Here is a 17,956-nt window from a genome sequence, read left to right as displayed (position 1 = left end):
GATTATACACCATCTTTTATGTTACGGAAGTCAACTGCTAAAAGGAAAAATGAAGTACTTTTTGAGAAACCTTCAAGCAAAGTTGACTGCATGCCTGCAAATGTGCGTGTGTGTGTGTTTGCGTGTGTGCACGCATGCGTGTGTGCATGTATACAAGTATTCAAAGTATCATAGCTAAAACTTACTAAGAAATTACTAAATGCTGTCCAGCAAACACTGTAGTAGTAGGACGACCATTGAGAATTATTTTCTTGCTTGCAAAGCCTTGATGGGAAAAATAGCTCCACAGACAGAAGGAAGTAAGTATCCTTGACTTAAAAGTTTTTGGCAGCTAGAAGATGCCAGCTCCCTTTTTCCACTGCAAATGAACAGAGAAATTACAGAACAAAATCATGTCTTCAGCTGTCTCTCCCCAATATCATGCAGAACTAATTTTTTCCAGTGGCTGCTCTATTAAATTAAAAATGTCACTGTCCGGCACATCATTAAAGAGAATTCTTGGGTGGTGCAGAAGGGTTTATTTACATGCCTCGTTGACTGAAATTCTTGTCTTTGAACTATTGTCAGCTTGCAGTGAAGAGAGGGTTAGAAGATTTGCCCCTTCTAACCAGCCTTCTTTTCTGAGGTACTGACTGTTACGCTAGTGCCAGGTAGCATTTATGCCTTTCTAGGAATTTCCAGGCATTGGAAGGGAAGTACTTAAACACAGTTACATAAGGAACATATGTAAGTAGACTTCAAATGGTTACCACTAAAATACTCTTTATGACCCAGGCTCTTTGGAATTTCTTTGATATGCAGTTGACATAAATTAAAGGCGTCAAGGGTCCTCCCAGGAAAGATCAGAGAGGCTGCAAGCCTGGGTAAAGGCAGGCTCTGTTTTATGCCATTGATTATCTGAGTGCCCCCAGGCAATGTGCTTCAGTAGATGCAGAGCATTATTGATCCACACCATGAAAATAATCAAATTATTCATTTCTCATCAAACTGCTGTTGCCATGACCTTTCTTTTTATCATGTTTCCTACCATCTAACATGCACACCACAGGACCAATATAGACTTTGCTTTAAAATAAATGTCATTGTATTGAGAAGACTCATAGAAAATGCTGACTTTACCATGAGATCATCATCATGAGGGCATATATTTCAGTTGGAAGTTTTCTAATAAGCATTTTAACACTATTTTTTCAACCTTTAAGTGTTGCTAAGCAGCAACGTAATCACTTTTTACAAACCGCATACAGAAAAAAGTCAAAGATTATTAAATGATGAAAGTCTTTCAGAACTATGCACAGTAGAATTTTGGTTTAGAAAACATGTTTATGCTGAGATACATAAAATCTAAATGTTCTGTTCAATGTAAAAATATTAGAGGCAAGGTTACTTAGCCAATGTCTCTGTTTTTTTCTAATTTTCCCTAGCATCTCCATGACTTAGGCAAATTTGTCTTTCCCTGCACTACACAGCAGTGGTGCCTGGGGCCTGGAGAGAGCTCTGAATGAACTGGTACTACTGGAAAGACACAGGGCAGTGTAGATACACAGGCGTAAGTCCTGACAGCAGCTTAACTGCCAAAGTACAGCACCTTGTCCAGGAAAATTAGCATCCAGCAAGTCTCATGAGATATTGTCATATAGGACGTGGTACTGTAACTTATTGCTAGCTTGATCTCTAGAGCATCCTGCATTGTACAGCATAGATACAGTGAGACACATACCATTAGTCTTCGGTATCAGATAGGCTTCTGAGACAATGATCCAGACCTCCAAAAGTATTCAGGTGTTCAGAAAGCAGATGCCAAATATTTTTAAGTACCTATGTTATGGACAATGAAATTCCCCAGTTGTGTGCATACAAATATCAACACGTACTCGGAAGCAGCTGGGATCTTTCTTTTTGATCTCTCTCACGGTAGAGGGTGTCAACTGTGTGCAAATGTGTACTTGTGTGTCTATGTATGTGTGGGTCTGTGCAGGTACCTGACAGCACTCAGGACTGCACAAGTCACATGTTTCATAAAAGGCAAATGTTGCCATTCTGTCTTCTGAAAGCAGTAGGAGGTAAAATCAGTAGTTATTCAGGGCCTAAGCAGGACATTTTAGAGGTTTATATTTGGAAAAGGCACAAAGGACTTAGTATTTCTCGTTTGCATTCTGGTGTTACTGCCTACATTTGCGCTGTGCCCCACTCCCAAGGGCAGTGAGCCAGGCTTCATCCCCCTGTGTCGCTTCTTCCCAATGCTCTGGCAGCTCAGTGAAACCACAAACTCCCAGTTTCTCTGCACAGAGAAGTGCTGTGCTGTTGTGGGCTGCAGCCCAAGGTTGTGTTTTGGGAGTTGACAGGGGTGTGTGGGAACACGTAGCTGGTTTGTGTGCTGCCAGGGTACACTGAAGCTTTGATTTGTCACCTCAGTAAATAACGACAAAGGCACACAGTTGTCTCCAGAACCAGGAGTTTTATTCAATTCACCTCAGTTCAGTTTTCCAGCAAAAAGAGAATATGACTATCCATTCTTCAAATCAAATTTTAATTGTAGCTCTGTATTTTTTTATCACAGCTTAGGAAACTATATATTTTAAAGTATAATTTGTCCTTTCCTTTAAATACTTAAAATACTTTGAGACAGGTGTGGGCAGTTATGGGGTACTTTCTTTTCTCCCGCAAACACTGACATCAGGATTCCTAGGAGCCATACTTGCATCCTAAGGGCATAAAATGATGCCTACATCCAGTTCACAGATTCAAATCCGCATGTTTCAAGCTGCTTTTTCTGAACACAGTCCTACACATTCCTACCCCTAAACTGATCTAGATTATATTTATTTATTGTAGTTACTTAATTAACTATTTCTAAATATTTTGTATTTCCAAAATAAATCTAAGAGGAACACGTTCTGTATGCTATTTATTGCTCGAACTCATTTTAAACATGTCTTTGTAGCACTTCTTTATTGTGCTTTCACAACAATCCAAACAGCTTTAAATAATGGCAGTTTGAAATCTCCACCTTTGTGGAAAATGGCTGAGTATCACCTAGGAAATAGTGGGTAAAAACTTGATCTGTTTTTCTGGCTGATAGCTTGGCTGGTTGAACAATGTGTCAGAATAATCTTCCCATGAAGCTTGCAACTTTTGTCGCACAGATTTTCATATTTCAAGATCCTTCTCCTATAGCTGTGGTGCTATTTGCAATGGTTATCAGCAGTGCTACCACGTAAATGCAGGAGACATTTCTTGGGAAAATACACAGAAAAATGACACTGAGAAACAGAGGCCGCAAAATTCAACATGCACAGTTATGTGTGAATGAAATGAAGTGAGTCTGACAAAGTTGGCTGTGAATGGATACACAACTTCAGTTATAAAGGTCTTTATTCCTTGCTTTTTTCTTTTTTGCTTTTTTCTTTTTTTTTCTTTTTTTTTGAGAAATTCAGGTTGCTTTTCATGAAAATACTTATGAAAGCCTGTAGCTTTTTCCAGATGACTTTCTCAGATGAACTGTAGCATGTATTTCCTATTATAGTTTTACTGAGATGTTAGAGCAGAGAAATTGATTGTCAGTACAACTGACAAAAAGACAAACTCTTTTATATTACTGCAGAGAAGAAGGAAGATAGATGACCCCTAAAAATAAAAACGGTCTGTTAAGAAATCATTTGCAACTTAAGTAAGAATAAGATTTTTAGAAAATCAGTAGATTTTTTTAGTAATTTATCACTTTATCCTTCTATAAAATCTGTTTTAGACATATTTGTAAATATATATGCTGTGCAAACTGCAAATCATTAGCCTAACTGGGACACAGCTCCTGTTGTGTATGAGGAAATGCCAGCTTGTGAAAAGTTTTACCAACTCAGAGCAAAAAGAGTTTTCCTTTTTTTTATATTTATATTTATTTTTTTTTAGTATTAATACATGTATAAATATATATATTAGCAAGGATGACTGGAAACATTTTCACCATTCATCCCCAAACTTTTAATTTACATAGATAGTCTGTAACTGAAGCTAAGTAAGCGAAAAAGAGATAAGATCGTAGGTTCTAGAGATACATCTTTAAATTTCAAATACATTTCTCAGCTAAACTGTTCTTAATCAACAGTAGAACAGCGAGAGTACAGAGCCATGGCTTGTTTTAATATAATTACCACAGCAATTTGCCTTCCACCTTCAGAAAATGCTAACTATCATTAGCCTGATCAAAAAAACTGACAAATTGCTACCATTTCTTCTTTTATATTTTAAGGGGTTCATTTTGAGACTTGAAATTATGGTTTTGTGATATTAAAGAGGACTGAAAATATCCAATCTTTCCCTTTAAGAAAAATTCTATAGCACTTATTTTCTCTTAAATCACTGTAATTTGGTCAAGTTACATTGCTGCATATTAAAAAGGGTATACTGTATTTTTTAAAGTCTTATATGTGTAATGTAGGAGCTGCCATTGATACGTCTCTCTGTGAATGATGATTTAGATTTTAGATTCATAAAATCTGCAAATGCCATTAGAAAGAAACTACAGTTATCCTTGCTAACCCAAAACAAAAGAAAAATAGCGTTTATTTCACTTTGGTTTTCAATACAACAGTTTTAAAAGACTGAACAATACTTCTTTTTCCCTAGCTAACTAGGGTAACAGATCCATCATATGTGTGAACAAAAGCATCTGCTAAAATATAAAAAAGGATTCTTTGTACAAATCAAACTCTTTGTACTTCTATTTTAACTGTTTCTTTACCAAAAGATTTTATCTCCAGACTGATAGTTCAGCAACAAATCCATGGCAGTAGGCTGAGGATGGAATCTTCCTGAGTTAATGAGTCTGTCCTCATTTTTAAAAAGCAACGACCTGACCATGTCATACTGTAATAGGAAGATGGACCCTCTGGTACTGATCAATGGTTCAAAATCAGGATAAGGCCAACTATTAAGGATAAATGCAATGTGAAGTAGTCAGCATTTTTATGATCAAAAAAAAAGAGAGACAGGAATTTTTTAGAAGCAATGTCCCCTGGAACTTCCAGTCTTTTTTGCCAGCTGGCAAGTTTTGAGAATGATTTCTCTGTTAGTTTTACAGGCCGTCATTTTGACAAGTATTACAATAATGTGCTCAAATTATTGTTAATGTAGCAGAATAAGAAGGAAAATATTCAATGCTATTAATTCAACAGGCAGAAAGTAATCTGAAAGAATATTTATCACTATGTAAATAAACACTGTCATTTCACTGCATATGGGTTTTTATTAACTGCAATTTTTGTACGTAAGAACAAAGCAATGCACAGAGTTTCATCATAAATTTGAAATACTTATGATACTGGTAATATTTTTACTTTAAAATCTTGAATAGGTGGAGTCTAGAAGTTCATCTTATTGAAATGAAGAGAATTAGCAAACCAACCAACCAGCCAAACTAAAAGGCTCCTTTAGAATTGGCTTTCTGATTTAATTGAAAAGTAAGCCCTCACAATAAGCAGAGAGAATTGAGACTGAAAACTTTATCACTTATACAATTTTAATATTCAAAATTATGTGGGCTGTAATGGTTACGACAGCAAACCCTGAAATGATGGCTCTGCTAGAAAACTACACAAACTCAGAGAGAGATCTGAAATGGATTATTTTGTTAGTTTGCAGTAATGCAGTGACTGCAGCAATTGTGCAGAGACTGGCAGTTTGAGGCAATAGCATTCAGCTGTCTCAACAACCACAACAATGAATTTCATACCTCTAGGACTCTACCTTTCTGTTGAGATTTAAGCAAGGAACTGTAAAGGAGCTATACTCCACAAGCAACCTTGCAATGTTTTCTGAAATCCTTCCAGAAGTGTTAGAAGTTTTGTGTATTCCATTTATTTCACTTAAAGCAGCAGAAAAGATTACAGATATTTGCTTACCTACTCCTTCCCCTTTCCAAATATAAGTGGGAAATTAACTGCTAAGATTTAACACAATTAAGTTGTCGAATGTCACAATAATAATAGTACATCATACTGTACTTGTCAATTTCATTATTTATGAGTCCAGAAATACAGTGTATGTGCGTGCATATGTGGTTTTGTTGGTTTTTTAATATCAGCATCCATTAAGTCAAAATACAATCTTTCCTGAAATCATAAGGGACTTTATTTGGAGTATAGGATATTGTGCTAATATTGGTAGTGCTGTTATTTTATTAAAGTCCTAAACAAAGGTTCTGCCCCTGGGCATGAGGGCAGTCACTGAAACTCTGAGGAATATGTCTGCCTTAGCTGATCAAGTGCTCTTCACACAAAACGTTTCCAGAAATCTTTAATTTTGTTATGGCTACAGGCAACAGTTATAATTGGGCCACCTGAGAATATAATTCATTCAACTATTAGCAGAAAAAAATCAAACGAAGTGCACTTTTTATAAGACACTGACTTGAGGAATCAAACTACAGCTTAGAGAAGAGAAAGCTTATATGAAAATGTGTTTCTTAATAACTCTAAGTGTATATATTTCGGATTTTGTTGTTAAATCATTAGTGAAATTGGAACAAAAAATGTGTCCAAAATCCATCATTATGGATACACACAAAGACTATAGAGTCATTTCTTTGTCCACTACATACAAATTTGACTTTCTTGTAGTACTAATCTGTGTATACTGAGACAGAAATGCAAACGAATTTCAGTACCCCTAACGCAGCAGTACCGCTCCATAACGAAAAATGTCAATAACATGCTAAGAAAACTCCTTTGGAACAAATAAATTTGCAGTTCTCTTGTGTGAAGTTGGTTTTGTGACTCTTTATATGTAGAAATGTAATGATAATACTTGTGCCCTGTTGACCTTCATTATCAAATATAATTTGTGATATTTGTGGCAGCCTTCAAAATCTTTTAATGTGAATGTTACTTCTTACCTGCTAATATTTCCCTAGAATTCTTTACAAGTACTAGATTTCTAAAATTAAGCTAGCAGTTCTATATTTTATTAATTACTTTCTGCACAGAAATTGCAGACTAACCATATCATAACTCAGTCTGATATTTTTTTATCAATGACTGGCCTATAAAGTTATATAACTGAAGATACCTACTTTTGTTGTCCTTAGAGGGAGAGTGCTCATCATGTCAGCACTCCTCAAAATCAGCTAGCCACATGCCTATTTCAAGGGCTAGGTTAGATAATATGCAAAAATTATTTTGGCAGTCCATACCTGTATGATGTTATGAACCACTGAGGAGCACAGGCAAGTTTTCCTAGGAAGTTCTAGTACTGCAACTTTGCACTAATCCAGTTTTGCAAGTCTGGGGTTTTTGCATGTGAGCCTAGGTTTAGGGAGCTTGGATTTTTTTATATGGCTGCTTACAGATTTCAGTTATGAACTTGGAATGGAGATAACTTTTTCAATTATCAAGTGAATTGAGTGTTACCCTGAAGCTTTTCCTTACATAGGAAACTTTTTAGATTAATGGTGAATACTTCTTCCCTGTGTAGAGCAGCACAAAACTTGCAGTTCAGGTGATGACTCTGCTCTCCCTTTTCAGTATTGCTCTAAATGACATAACATGGACATTCTTGGGACATTTCAGAAGTCGTGGAATCAGAACTGCATTCTAATACTGCTCTTGATACACGTATAGGAGGAGTTTTTGAAATCAGTAGGCAATCTTACGATTCTTCTTCAAAGTATAGTAAAGGAGTTCTCTCAGTTAAAACCAAAGCTTTTTAAAGCCCCTTCACATGCCACTTGGTATTCCAATCCAAGACAAGATCTCCTGGACATGGTATCAACTGAAGGCAAGTTGACTAAAAGTAGGAAAGTCCTGTTTAGGGAAAGTCCTTAAACCTGTTTTTGTTCCTTATTTGTGAGTGAACTTATCAGTCTCATTAAAAAGAAATGTCTAGTTCAACTGATGGTTTCAATCGTAAATCCTAATTTATCTTAATAGGATTAGGAAAACCTGAGTCCCCTGAATTTAATAAGATCTGTCCTAGGAACATAATGGAAGCAAAAGGTAAAGAAAAATAGATCCCAGCCCTTTGGAATCATTTGATATCTTTAGAAATTCCTGACTTTAGAATCTCAAAAAAGAAAGAAAACTGTGCTGAAATTATCACTAGAGTTCTGTCAAATGATATGGCACATTTAAAAGCAAAACCTAAAAATTATCTAGTAACTATTTAAGCTTGCAGTTTGAATTTTCTGTGAGAATTTGTGGAAGATGGCGTAAAAGAAATTCCTCATGGTGGTCCATGGCAGATATAAGTGGTGTACCAAATCAGTAAATACTGGCCATCAGACTGGATGAGTAAATCCAGCGTACCAGCTCAAAAATCTGAGTGAATGTTTTTCTGTAGCTTATTGATTGAAAACTGTAGTTTCAGTTTATCCCGAACCTGAAAAATCAGCTCATAAATGCCAGTTAGTTTATTCTGGGGAAAATATTTATAGACTGGAGGGATTTTTCAAGCTTTCTGTTGTAGGTACACCATTTCACCTAGGGGAGAGTAAGAGTTTTGAACATTGCTTTCCAGTTTTTCACAATATTTCATCCACGTTATGTGTATAGCTAGCAGAGTGAGATTAAAGTCCTCCAAAGAAGCACTCCCAAAACACTTGTGAATGTTCTTCCACTTCACAAGGACTAGATGGGTATTCGTGGTGTTATTTCCCAGATGAACTCCTAATTACCACATGAGCAACTATTGTTTTTCTCTAGTGCAGAGAATATTCAAATGCTCTCTGCACAACCACACTATCATCAGAAGAAGAAATTAAGGAGGTCCTACCCCAGATAACATTTGTCACAAAGTCAAGTATATTCTCCTGGGAAATAGGTGATATGTGTTCAGGTGCCTTTAGGCAAAAAAGATTCAAAATTATGACTTCTAGGTAACTGCTTTAACTGAGTTAAAAGGAGATATCACTTGGTCCTGACAGTTTCTGTAACATGTCTCCTCCTGTGTTTTTTTGAATCTATTTCAGCAAGAAAAAATGAGTTCCAGACCAGTCTTTGTTGTTGTTTTCTTTTTTTCTCTTTGGTGACCAGGATTCATACAAACCTATTACTTTGACTCTTAATGATAAGGACTGCATTCTTTCATGATGTGTTAAAACATAATTGAAGGGCTATTCAAATTCAAGTGAATGGTTATGTATTAGATAATCTAACCAGTTTATCTTCAGACAGTAGTCTTCCTTTTGACAACTCAAAAGATGAAGAGTAATAAAAATCATGTGGAAGAAAAATATAACTTTTTAAAGCATATTAAGATGTGAAGATTTTTAGTATTCATTCATTGAACATTGACTGAGCTCAGAAGAGAAAATTGCTCTGTTTGTGTAATGAATTTATTTTGGGAATGGCATTCAGTACTTTTGTTTTATCACCAGCCAGACTGCCTCTTAACAGAGAGACAGAAGCTTGTGTTCTAATGGTTAGCAATAAGACTTCTTTTCATCTTAATCCTACCATTAGGGGAACTAATGACAAGGATACTAAGGGAATTCACTTAGATTTATTTATCTCATTCATTAACACAGTACAAAATTTTGATTTCTGTATTTTTCTGCCTTTTAGATAGTATAGTTTTAGTCCAATACAGAAAGTTCAAAATACTAAAATTTTTTAGACTACTTTAGTGTTTGACCTGACTTTTCTCACAGTAAAAGAAAAGCTTTCAAAATCTGACAGAGCATCATTTGTGGCTTAACTGTCCACATTTGTTTCTCATCCTGGGATCCATGTATGTTGTCCCATTGACAGATAGGATCCTTTTTCTCCCTCTTCTGTTGTGTAATCTTAGATTGACTTTATTTTGTCCAGCATAATTTTTAACTATTTGCTGTTTCTTTCTTAGGATTAAAGATATTTACACTTAATTAAAAGTTACATACATTTGATCATTTATCATGAAGCTTGGTAGGATAATTTTTTACTTTATCAGGAGAGAAAACATAATTTTTTGAACTTGAAGTAATTTCTTTCTGCATCTGTTACGGCTCCAAATGTGTAAACAGGATTTGTCATTACTTTGCTGTTTAATACCACTCAAGTTATTGTCTAGTATCAAACAAATATTCATTTAACACTCCAGCAAAAATGCAGAAAACTTTCTACTATTCAGGTTTTGGTCATAAAATAGCTGATTTTGTCAGTGTTACTTCTGCAATGGTTTTATCTGCCTGCTGCATGCTCTTCTCTATTTTGTAACTGTATTTGGCACTCGATACCAAAAGTTTCCTTCTCCTGTTTAGTAAAGTAGTAATAGCAATTAGTAACAATTGTATTAAATGTTATTTGATCTGGTAGTAATTGTATCAGAAAAAAAACTTAGGACAAATGGCGAGTACTCAATGGTTTACCATAGATTATTTCATAGGTTTTAAGACTAAAAGATAGCATCATAACATCATCTGTCTTCCAGAGTATCATGGGCCATGCTATTTCACTTAAGTGAGCCTTGTAGCAAATAGACTAGCTTTTATGTAGCTAAGACTGTAGCTTTTGTAAATGTGTTCAGTCCTGAGTCAAAGACACCAAGACATGGAGATCATTACATATCTTCCTGTGTTTGAACATCATCTTTGTAACAAATTTGCCATATTATTTGTTTCCTGTAACAGAAAAACTGCTTATGATACTGTCTCTAAAGCCATAATATCCATGGTATTCTAACAAATAAAGCCCAACAGGTATGTGTCAAATCATAATAACCTCTATCTACTAGTAATATTTACAGATAATCTAGTAGATAAACAATGTCTCTTCTTTAAGTTTCCCATTAAGAAAGAGCAGAATGAGTAGCTGTCTGTGATAAGCATCTTTGCTGTGGCTGAGTTCACCATTAAGAGAAGTTTCGGGTACTATGATAGATTCTGCCATGGTGCACCACAGAGCTAAAAAAAGAGGCTTTTGACTATTTCTGAATAGGCAAAAAGTAGCAAATACTGCTACTTTAGAGGATTCTTCCAAGCAACATTTCTATGAAGTGTTGCTGACAGTTTGAAAGTATGTATTCAGCTATAAATATCAAATATTTTGGAGGACTTGTGCTATCTCTGATTTCATTTTGATTTATTAAAAGTCACTTCTTGTTTTTCAGCACTCAAAGATGTTACTGTAACGTAGTAATTTGCCAAAAGAGTACAGTTTGTGCTATGAAGTTAAACCAGTTTTCTATCCAAGTCAGTCTGAGCTAGATGAAACTTCCAATGAAGATTGAGTGTTTCTATTATCAAAGTAGAAGAACTGGATATTAAACCTTTCATTTATCCTTGTCATTGGGTGCAATCACTGTTCAGAAGGATGCGCTCCTTGTTATCTTTTAAGGACAAAAATATTATTAGATACTGTGGTCACTGTGCTTCAAAATATTATTCCCAAGATGAATCTTTGTAATGGTAGTAAACATTTTAGTCTAGTTTTTTTTTTACTTTTGTCCTTGAATGAGGAACACCGTGGGGAAAAAAACAAACGATTGTATCAGTTGTACATCCTACTGATCTAGGTGGCTCAGTATTTAAATGTAGTATCGATGCATTTTAAAATGCCCAAGTGTTCAACAGATTTCAGAGAGAGCTACCTAGAAGTTATGGTACTTAGGTTAATCTTTTATTATCTAAAGGCTGAAGAAAGCTGTCTGCTTCTGTGATATGAACCGCAATCATCTTAAAAATAATTGACAAATTAATCCTCTCACAGTGCTGCAATTGTAAAGGTGCTAAGTTTAGCTAGGCTTGTCTGATTGCCTTGTCTAATCAAGAATAAAGGTGCTACCTTTGATGTCTAAGGTTTAGTAGGGACATCCCAGACCCAACAAGCTTGTATGTTTTAATTATCAATCCTACCATTTCTGCCCACAAAACCCTTCGTGCAGTGTTAGCCTCACACCAAGAGGCTAAAATAAAAATAACCAGTGAAGTATGTGAAGACATGCAGGACTTTTAACCTTTGGAAAAGTTGACCTGTATTAGCAATTGGTAAGTTGAGCTACCTGCAAGATAGAATAGTTTGCACTCTTTTCCCCATGTTTAGTCATGTTATCTCTTACTTTTCACATTAATAGCTACTATATAGTGCAAATTTGTTTCAGTAAGGTTAGTGGTGGAGTTACTACTTAGTCTGTGTAAAAGTATCGTAACTGTGCCATAAACTAATTAATAGACCTAATTGACTTTCATTTACTGGTTGACAGCCGGCTGAATATTAGCCAGCAGTGTGCCCAGGTGGCCAAGAAGGCCAACGGCACCCTGGCTTGTATCAGGAATAGTGTGGCCAGCAGGAGTAGGGAAGTGATCGTCCCCCTGTACTCAGTTCTGGTGAGGCCGCACCTTGAATACTGTGTTCAGTTTTGGGCCCCTCACTACAAGAAAGATGTTGCATTGCTGGAACATGTCCAGAGGAGAGCTACCAAGCTGGTGAGGGGTCTGGAACACAAGTCATACGAGGATCGGCTGAGGGAACTGGGGTTGTTGAGCCTGGAGAAGAGGAGGCTGAGGGGAGACTTGATCGCCCTCTACAACTGCCTGACAGGAGGGTGTAGAGAGGTGGGGGTCGGCCTCTTCTCCCTGGTAACGGGCAATAGGACGAGGGGGAATGGTCTGAAGTTGCACCAGGGCAGGTTTAGGCTAGACATTAGGAAAAAGTTCTTCACGGAAAGGGTTGTCAGGCTCTGGAATGGGCTGCCCAGGGAGGTGGTTGAGTCCACATCCCTGGAGGTATTTAAAAGAAGGATAGATGAGGTGCTTAGGGACATGGTTTAGTGGTGGGATGTCAGGGTTAGGTTAACAGTTGGACTTGATGATCTTAAAGGTCTTTTCCAACCAAAGTGATTCTATGATTCCAAAGCCAAGAAAATCTTACATTTGAGCTTGAGCAAGTCTGCTTGAGCAAGTCTGAATAAATACGCTTCTATTTCAGGACAGAAATCTGTTACTCTGGGCAGCACTTTGTTAAACAAGATGGCTTTTCTTTGGATAATTAGGTTTGAGGCTCTATGAGTGGGCAGCATAGTCAAGCATGGAATGAAAATAGTTCAATAGATTGTTAAACATCGTTGCAGTTTTCTAAACAAAACTGTTCTCAAATGGAGAATCACAAATAATCAAACAGTATTTACTAGAATGTTATATAAAACTTTTCCCTTTACAATAAAATCAAGGGGAGTGTGGTGGGGTTTTTTTTAATTATTATTAACAGAACACTACCTTCTGTGTATTTTTTTTGTGATAAATGCACCCAAATCTATAGTACCAGTGAAGAGCCCAATCCTGCCAGTCCTCCCAGGAGTCCAAAGTTCAATCATTCATTTAGCTTGCATAATGATGCCCTTTTTATTCACTTTTTCGACATCACAGATTCTTTTCTTCAATTTCAGGTGAATGAAGCCACAGTGGAGCAGCTAGTGCAGCAGTATCCACATATAACCTTCAGTACTGTACTACAGGATTGCAAGAGGACGTTGGAACGGGCTTATCAAATGGGCTGGACACCCAATATGTCTACTGCCTCTTAACCTCCTATACCGACATGACAGTTCCACTCTGCTGCATTCAGTAGATCTAATGGGGATTGCAGAGGGTTCAAAACCTTTCATGCGATGCAATATATTTGTGAGTTTACACAGGTGACAGTAAAATAGCAAAAGCTGTACACTGACTTTAATGTACTGTACAACTAAGTACTAATATTGAAGCAACTTTAGAAATGCATTGTGTTTTTGTTTGCATAAAAGATATAAAAGCCTATGGCAGATTTCTTGACGTGGATTCCTACTAGTTCTCTGGATAGTTTGAGTTATAGAAGATGTTAAGCTTGTTTTCCTCTGTTTACTTTACTTTGCCTTGGTCACGTGTGTTTCCTTTCATTTGTAAATGGTAACTCAGTGCTAGCACCAGTGCAGTTGATCAACAGAAGCCTGTGTTGAAACTGGGAGCTAAACTTGACACTTACTATTTACTAAAGCTACCCCAGGAGCTTTAAGATGCACAGAAATAAGAAAATCTACAAATAATTGTGATTTTCTTATAAACATTTGTATAATTACACAAATCGTTATTATCAAGAGACATCTTAGTAATTAATGATAATGACAGGATGGGTTTTTAATGGACAATCTTACTTCTTTCTATCACTCAACAGAATTGATTTCTTCTTTCATTTTGTTTTGCTAAAAATAGGAGATGCTGCAGAGATTTCCAAATCTTTCCACCTTGCCATTTTTATAACAAGTGAGCTAACAATGCTTAACCTAACATGGATAACCAGTTCCCACTATATAAAGTCAAACAGTAATTGAATACATCAACTATCAGAAATAAGTTAAAATAAAATGTTTAAATACCTGACTGAAAAAAATTTTTTTTTTTTTAAGTGAACTTGTATTTGACTATGCTGTTATGTTGCTGAATTGGGAAATTCAGATGAATGGGTATAAGTCAGTAACATGATTCATCTCATTTCCTGTGTGGTTGTTATTTTACAACAGATCTTATAATGCAAAGAGTGCTTACCTCAAGAGGGCCATCTAAACATGAGTCCCATCGTGGGTATCATTTGGTAGGATCAGATGCTTCGTAATACAGCATACGCAAGAAAATAGCCAGAGTAAATACATAAACCAATTAATTTCTGTGTGTCGCATTGCATTCTAAGGAGTTAAATTTGACCAGGGGATAGTGAAAATACAGACATTGCAGCTTCAGTTTGAAGTTGCATTAACCTTTTAGAGTATTACCATTTGGTTAAGAATGTTTTCAGGTGTGTAACACTGGATATTTGTTTTTCAAAGGTTACAGCATTTTAATCCAAAGTATGAAATGCTTAAGCTTCAGCTGAAGAGTTGCCATTATTGTCAAAATGTTTTGCTAATCCAGAAGGTCTAATGCAGCATAACCTAGAAGCTTATTCAGTATGGCCGTATAACTCTCTGTAAAACTGTCTGTTGATTCCCATAGCATAATTTTTTACAACAGAAACATCAGCTTACAGTAATTCCAGTGAGGGTGTTGAATGTTTTCTTATTAGACTTTTAAAAATGGGGATGAACTAATTTCTCTGGAAAAAATATATCGTGAATTTTTTGCTTTAAATAAGTGGTAAATACATGTGAACATGTGTAATGCTAGGCTTTTTATTTACTCCAAAACAGCAACAATATTTTCAGAATAAAGTCAATGGATTATATTGCAGATATAGTACAGAATCTTAGTCATTTTCCATTTAATGTCTTTTTCTGAGTGCATTAAAACTGTTCACACAATTTGTAAGTTTCTATTTTTTCGTGAAACCTTTGATCTTGCAATGAGTTGTAATAAAAGAAAGAGGAAAGGTGTGGTGTCTTCTGTTCTTCTGTGCTGCTAACTGTACTTAGACTATGCTAACAGACTGAAATTCCATCCTTGAATATGCAGAACTCATCTGGACATGGTCCTGAGCAAACTGACCCAAGCTGGCCCTGTTGTGAGTGGCAGAGTTTGACTAGATGATCTCCAGAGATCTTTTTCAATCTAAAATACTCTATAATTCTTAAGGGGTTTTTATATCTTATGGATCTAGTTGGTCATCTCTTTTCACTGCTGCCGTTAAGTCACTTCCCATAGTTTTCCCTTTTACTGACTGTTCACCTCTCTTATTTTTCTGAACATATTAATCTTTATAGATCTCAGTGCGGCTAATTATTTTCCATGGATCTTGGCATTTACATAATTTGTAAGTTTATGTGGTAGAAGAATTCTAGACAGAAATATGTTTTTCTAACTGCAGTGTTGTCACAGATAACTCTTTAATTTCCTTATAATAAATCAATGTTTCCTAAGTAGTTTTATAGGAATAAATAACAATGTTGCACACTCTTTACCTTTTGAAATGTCATTTAGGGGAAATACCACTCAGGGGAAAAAGAAAAGACGTTGCCTATTGTAAAAAGAGAAATTACGCCTGTTTTCTCTTACTCAGAACTTACATTGGGTTCAGAAACTCACAGGCAGCTACATGCTGGATTTCCTAGGTTCCAAGAGGCCTACTTTACTGAAAAATGTCTTTGTTCCTTTAAGATCTTTGCGGGAGCCTGCAGTTAGGGTAGATCACCTGTGGCTCAGCATTTGTCTTATCAGAGACATTTCTAGGCCAGAGGAGCTGGGCTTGTTTGACCTGCAGAAGAGGAAGCTAAGGCAAGCTCTAAGTGCTTTCTTAACTAAGCGATAGGGGGATTGAAGAAAAAAGACAGATAACCTTTATTTTCATTCATTCAGTCTTCTAAATCCAGATATAATTCTGTTTTAATGCCACTCAAATGGTTCACTTGGTGGTTGCTCTACCCATCTTTCACCACTTAAAAGGCGATGTGGAGGGGACTGCCCTCATGCTATTTGTCCCAGCAGGGGAAATGGCTAACCATGGTGTTTCGCATGTGGATTCAAATTCACTCTGCCCAGGCTCCCAGGTTAGTGGGAAGTTTAGTGAATTGCCAAATCCAAGCTGGCATATCCCCCTTCTCAGCAGGTGCCCTGAGTAGTACTGGGCATGGACAAAGTTAATTTCTCTGAAAAATACCATAGAAAAGGATAAACTGATCTCAGGATGTCCACAGGTAGCTACTGGGAGTGACTCTCAGCATTCTCAAAGCCATTACCCAAAGGTCTTATGTCCTAGCATGGCCCCAGAACCTCACTGGCTTCACTCACAGAAAACATTACTTCCCCTGTAGGTCCTGCAAAAGAGTTTGAGCCATCCTTGATCGTTTCCCAGAACTATTAAACTTACCAAGCTATCTAGCTGGGTTTTCAAAAACAGTATTTGGTAAAGCAAGATGTATGAGAAAATGGCCTTAGTAAGAATAATTAACCAACAGTTAATTTTTTCAAGCTCTCAGCTGGCTTCCACATGAGCTCACTGATGTCCCCCCAGATTCTCAAGAAGTAAATACAGCCTTGCTGATGCTTAATAAGCTGTGGTGTTGACAGGAACAAAATCAAGAATGGCAGCAGGTCACGTATGCAATGGTTACGTGAAGACGTAACAGAGGCACAAAGCAAGCTTTGTATGAAGCTGGCAGGGCCTTCTTCAGGTGATGTGATCTTGAACTAGAAAAGGAAAAGGACTCTTGCATCTTATAAATAATTAGGGTAGGATAGGACAAGATAGGATAGGATAGCATAGGATAGACTATTTCAGTTGGAAGGGACATACACTAGTCATCTGGTCCAACTGCCTGATGTTTTCAGCGTTGACCAAAAGTTAAAGCATGTTATGAAGGGCATTGTCCAAATGCCTCTTCCACACTGACAGGATTGGGGGATTGACCACCTCTCCAGGAAGTCAGGTCCAGAGTTTCACCACCCTCTCAATAAAGAAATGCTTCCTAATGAAAGAATGTGTTGCAAAATAACAGTTAGAAAACCATATGTAAAAGACTATGATGATGTCTGATCTTGTAAATATTCAGATTTATATTTTAAATTAGGTGTTTATGCTACTCATTCGTGAGACTCCATATTAACAGAGAGTGACTTTAAAGCAGACCCATTTAAAGAGTCCATTAAAATAAAATTATTTAAAGCAATGTTACTTTTTTCATCCTGTAGTTGTTTTTCTCCCAGCCTTCTCCATGAGTAGCTGAGTATTGGCAGGATAGGTGACTGAGATTTTATTTGAAGTTCTGGTAAATTTAGAAGCAGAGTTACCAAATTGTTTTTTCAAACCACAGACACCCTGGGATATGCTCCAGGCTTGAGCATGCAGTCTCCCATAGATTAGCACCACCTAAAAACCAAGTAATGTTTTATGAGAGTAATTGTATTTTGCCAATCTAAACAGGGTGGGGACTTGCCAAATTTTTGTGACTTCTAGTTTTTGTTGCTTGGGTTCAGGTTTCTTTTTCTGAGAAACCTGTAGAAAATATATTCACTGACTGAAGACTTCTCTTCTCCCTTCCCTCTTCTTGTAATTTCTTTGGTTTTTTCTCCTGTGGTTATCAT

The 17,956-nt window shown here is 36.5% G+C and overlaps 1 protein-coding gene across 1 annotated transcript in view; it reads left to right on the top strand.

The window, feature by feature from the left end:
* FBXL17 (F-box and leucine rich repeat protein 17) overlaps window positions 1–15,101 on the top strand; it is a gene marked incomplete at its 5' end in the record, with an annotated part of 290,375 nt that extends 275,274 nt beyond the window's left edge. The window contains one exon of the mRNA XM_009648672.2: window positions 13,357–15,101. Coding sequence (XP_009646967.1) covers window positions 13,357–13,494 — 138 coding nt within the window. The remainder of the gene's footprint in view (window positions 1–13,356) is intronic.
* Window positions 15,102–17,956: the final 2,855 nt, after the last annotated feature.

The sequence above is a fragment of the Egretta garzetta genome, unplaced genomic scaffold (genome assembly GCF_000687185.1).
Source record: "Egretta garzetta isolate BGI_Z169 unplaced genomic scaffold, ASM68718v1 scaffold271, whole genome shotgun sequence".
NCBI lineage: Eukaryota > Metazoa > Chordata > Aves > Pelecaniformes > Ardeidae > Egretta > Egretta garzetta.
The sequence above is the reverse complement of the archived record's forward strand: the minus strand, read 5'-3'. Positions and strand labels throughout refer to the sequence as shown.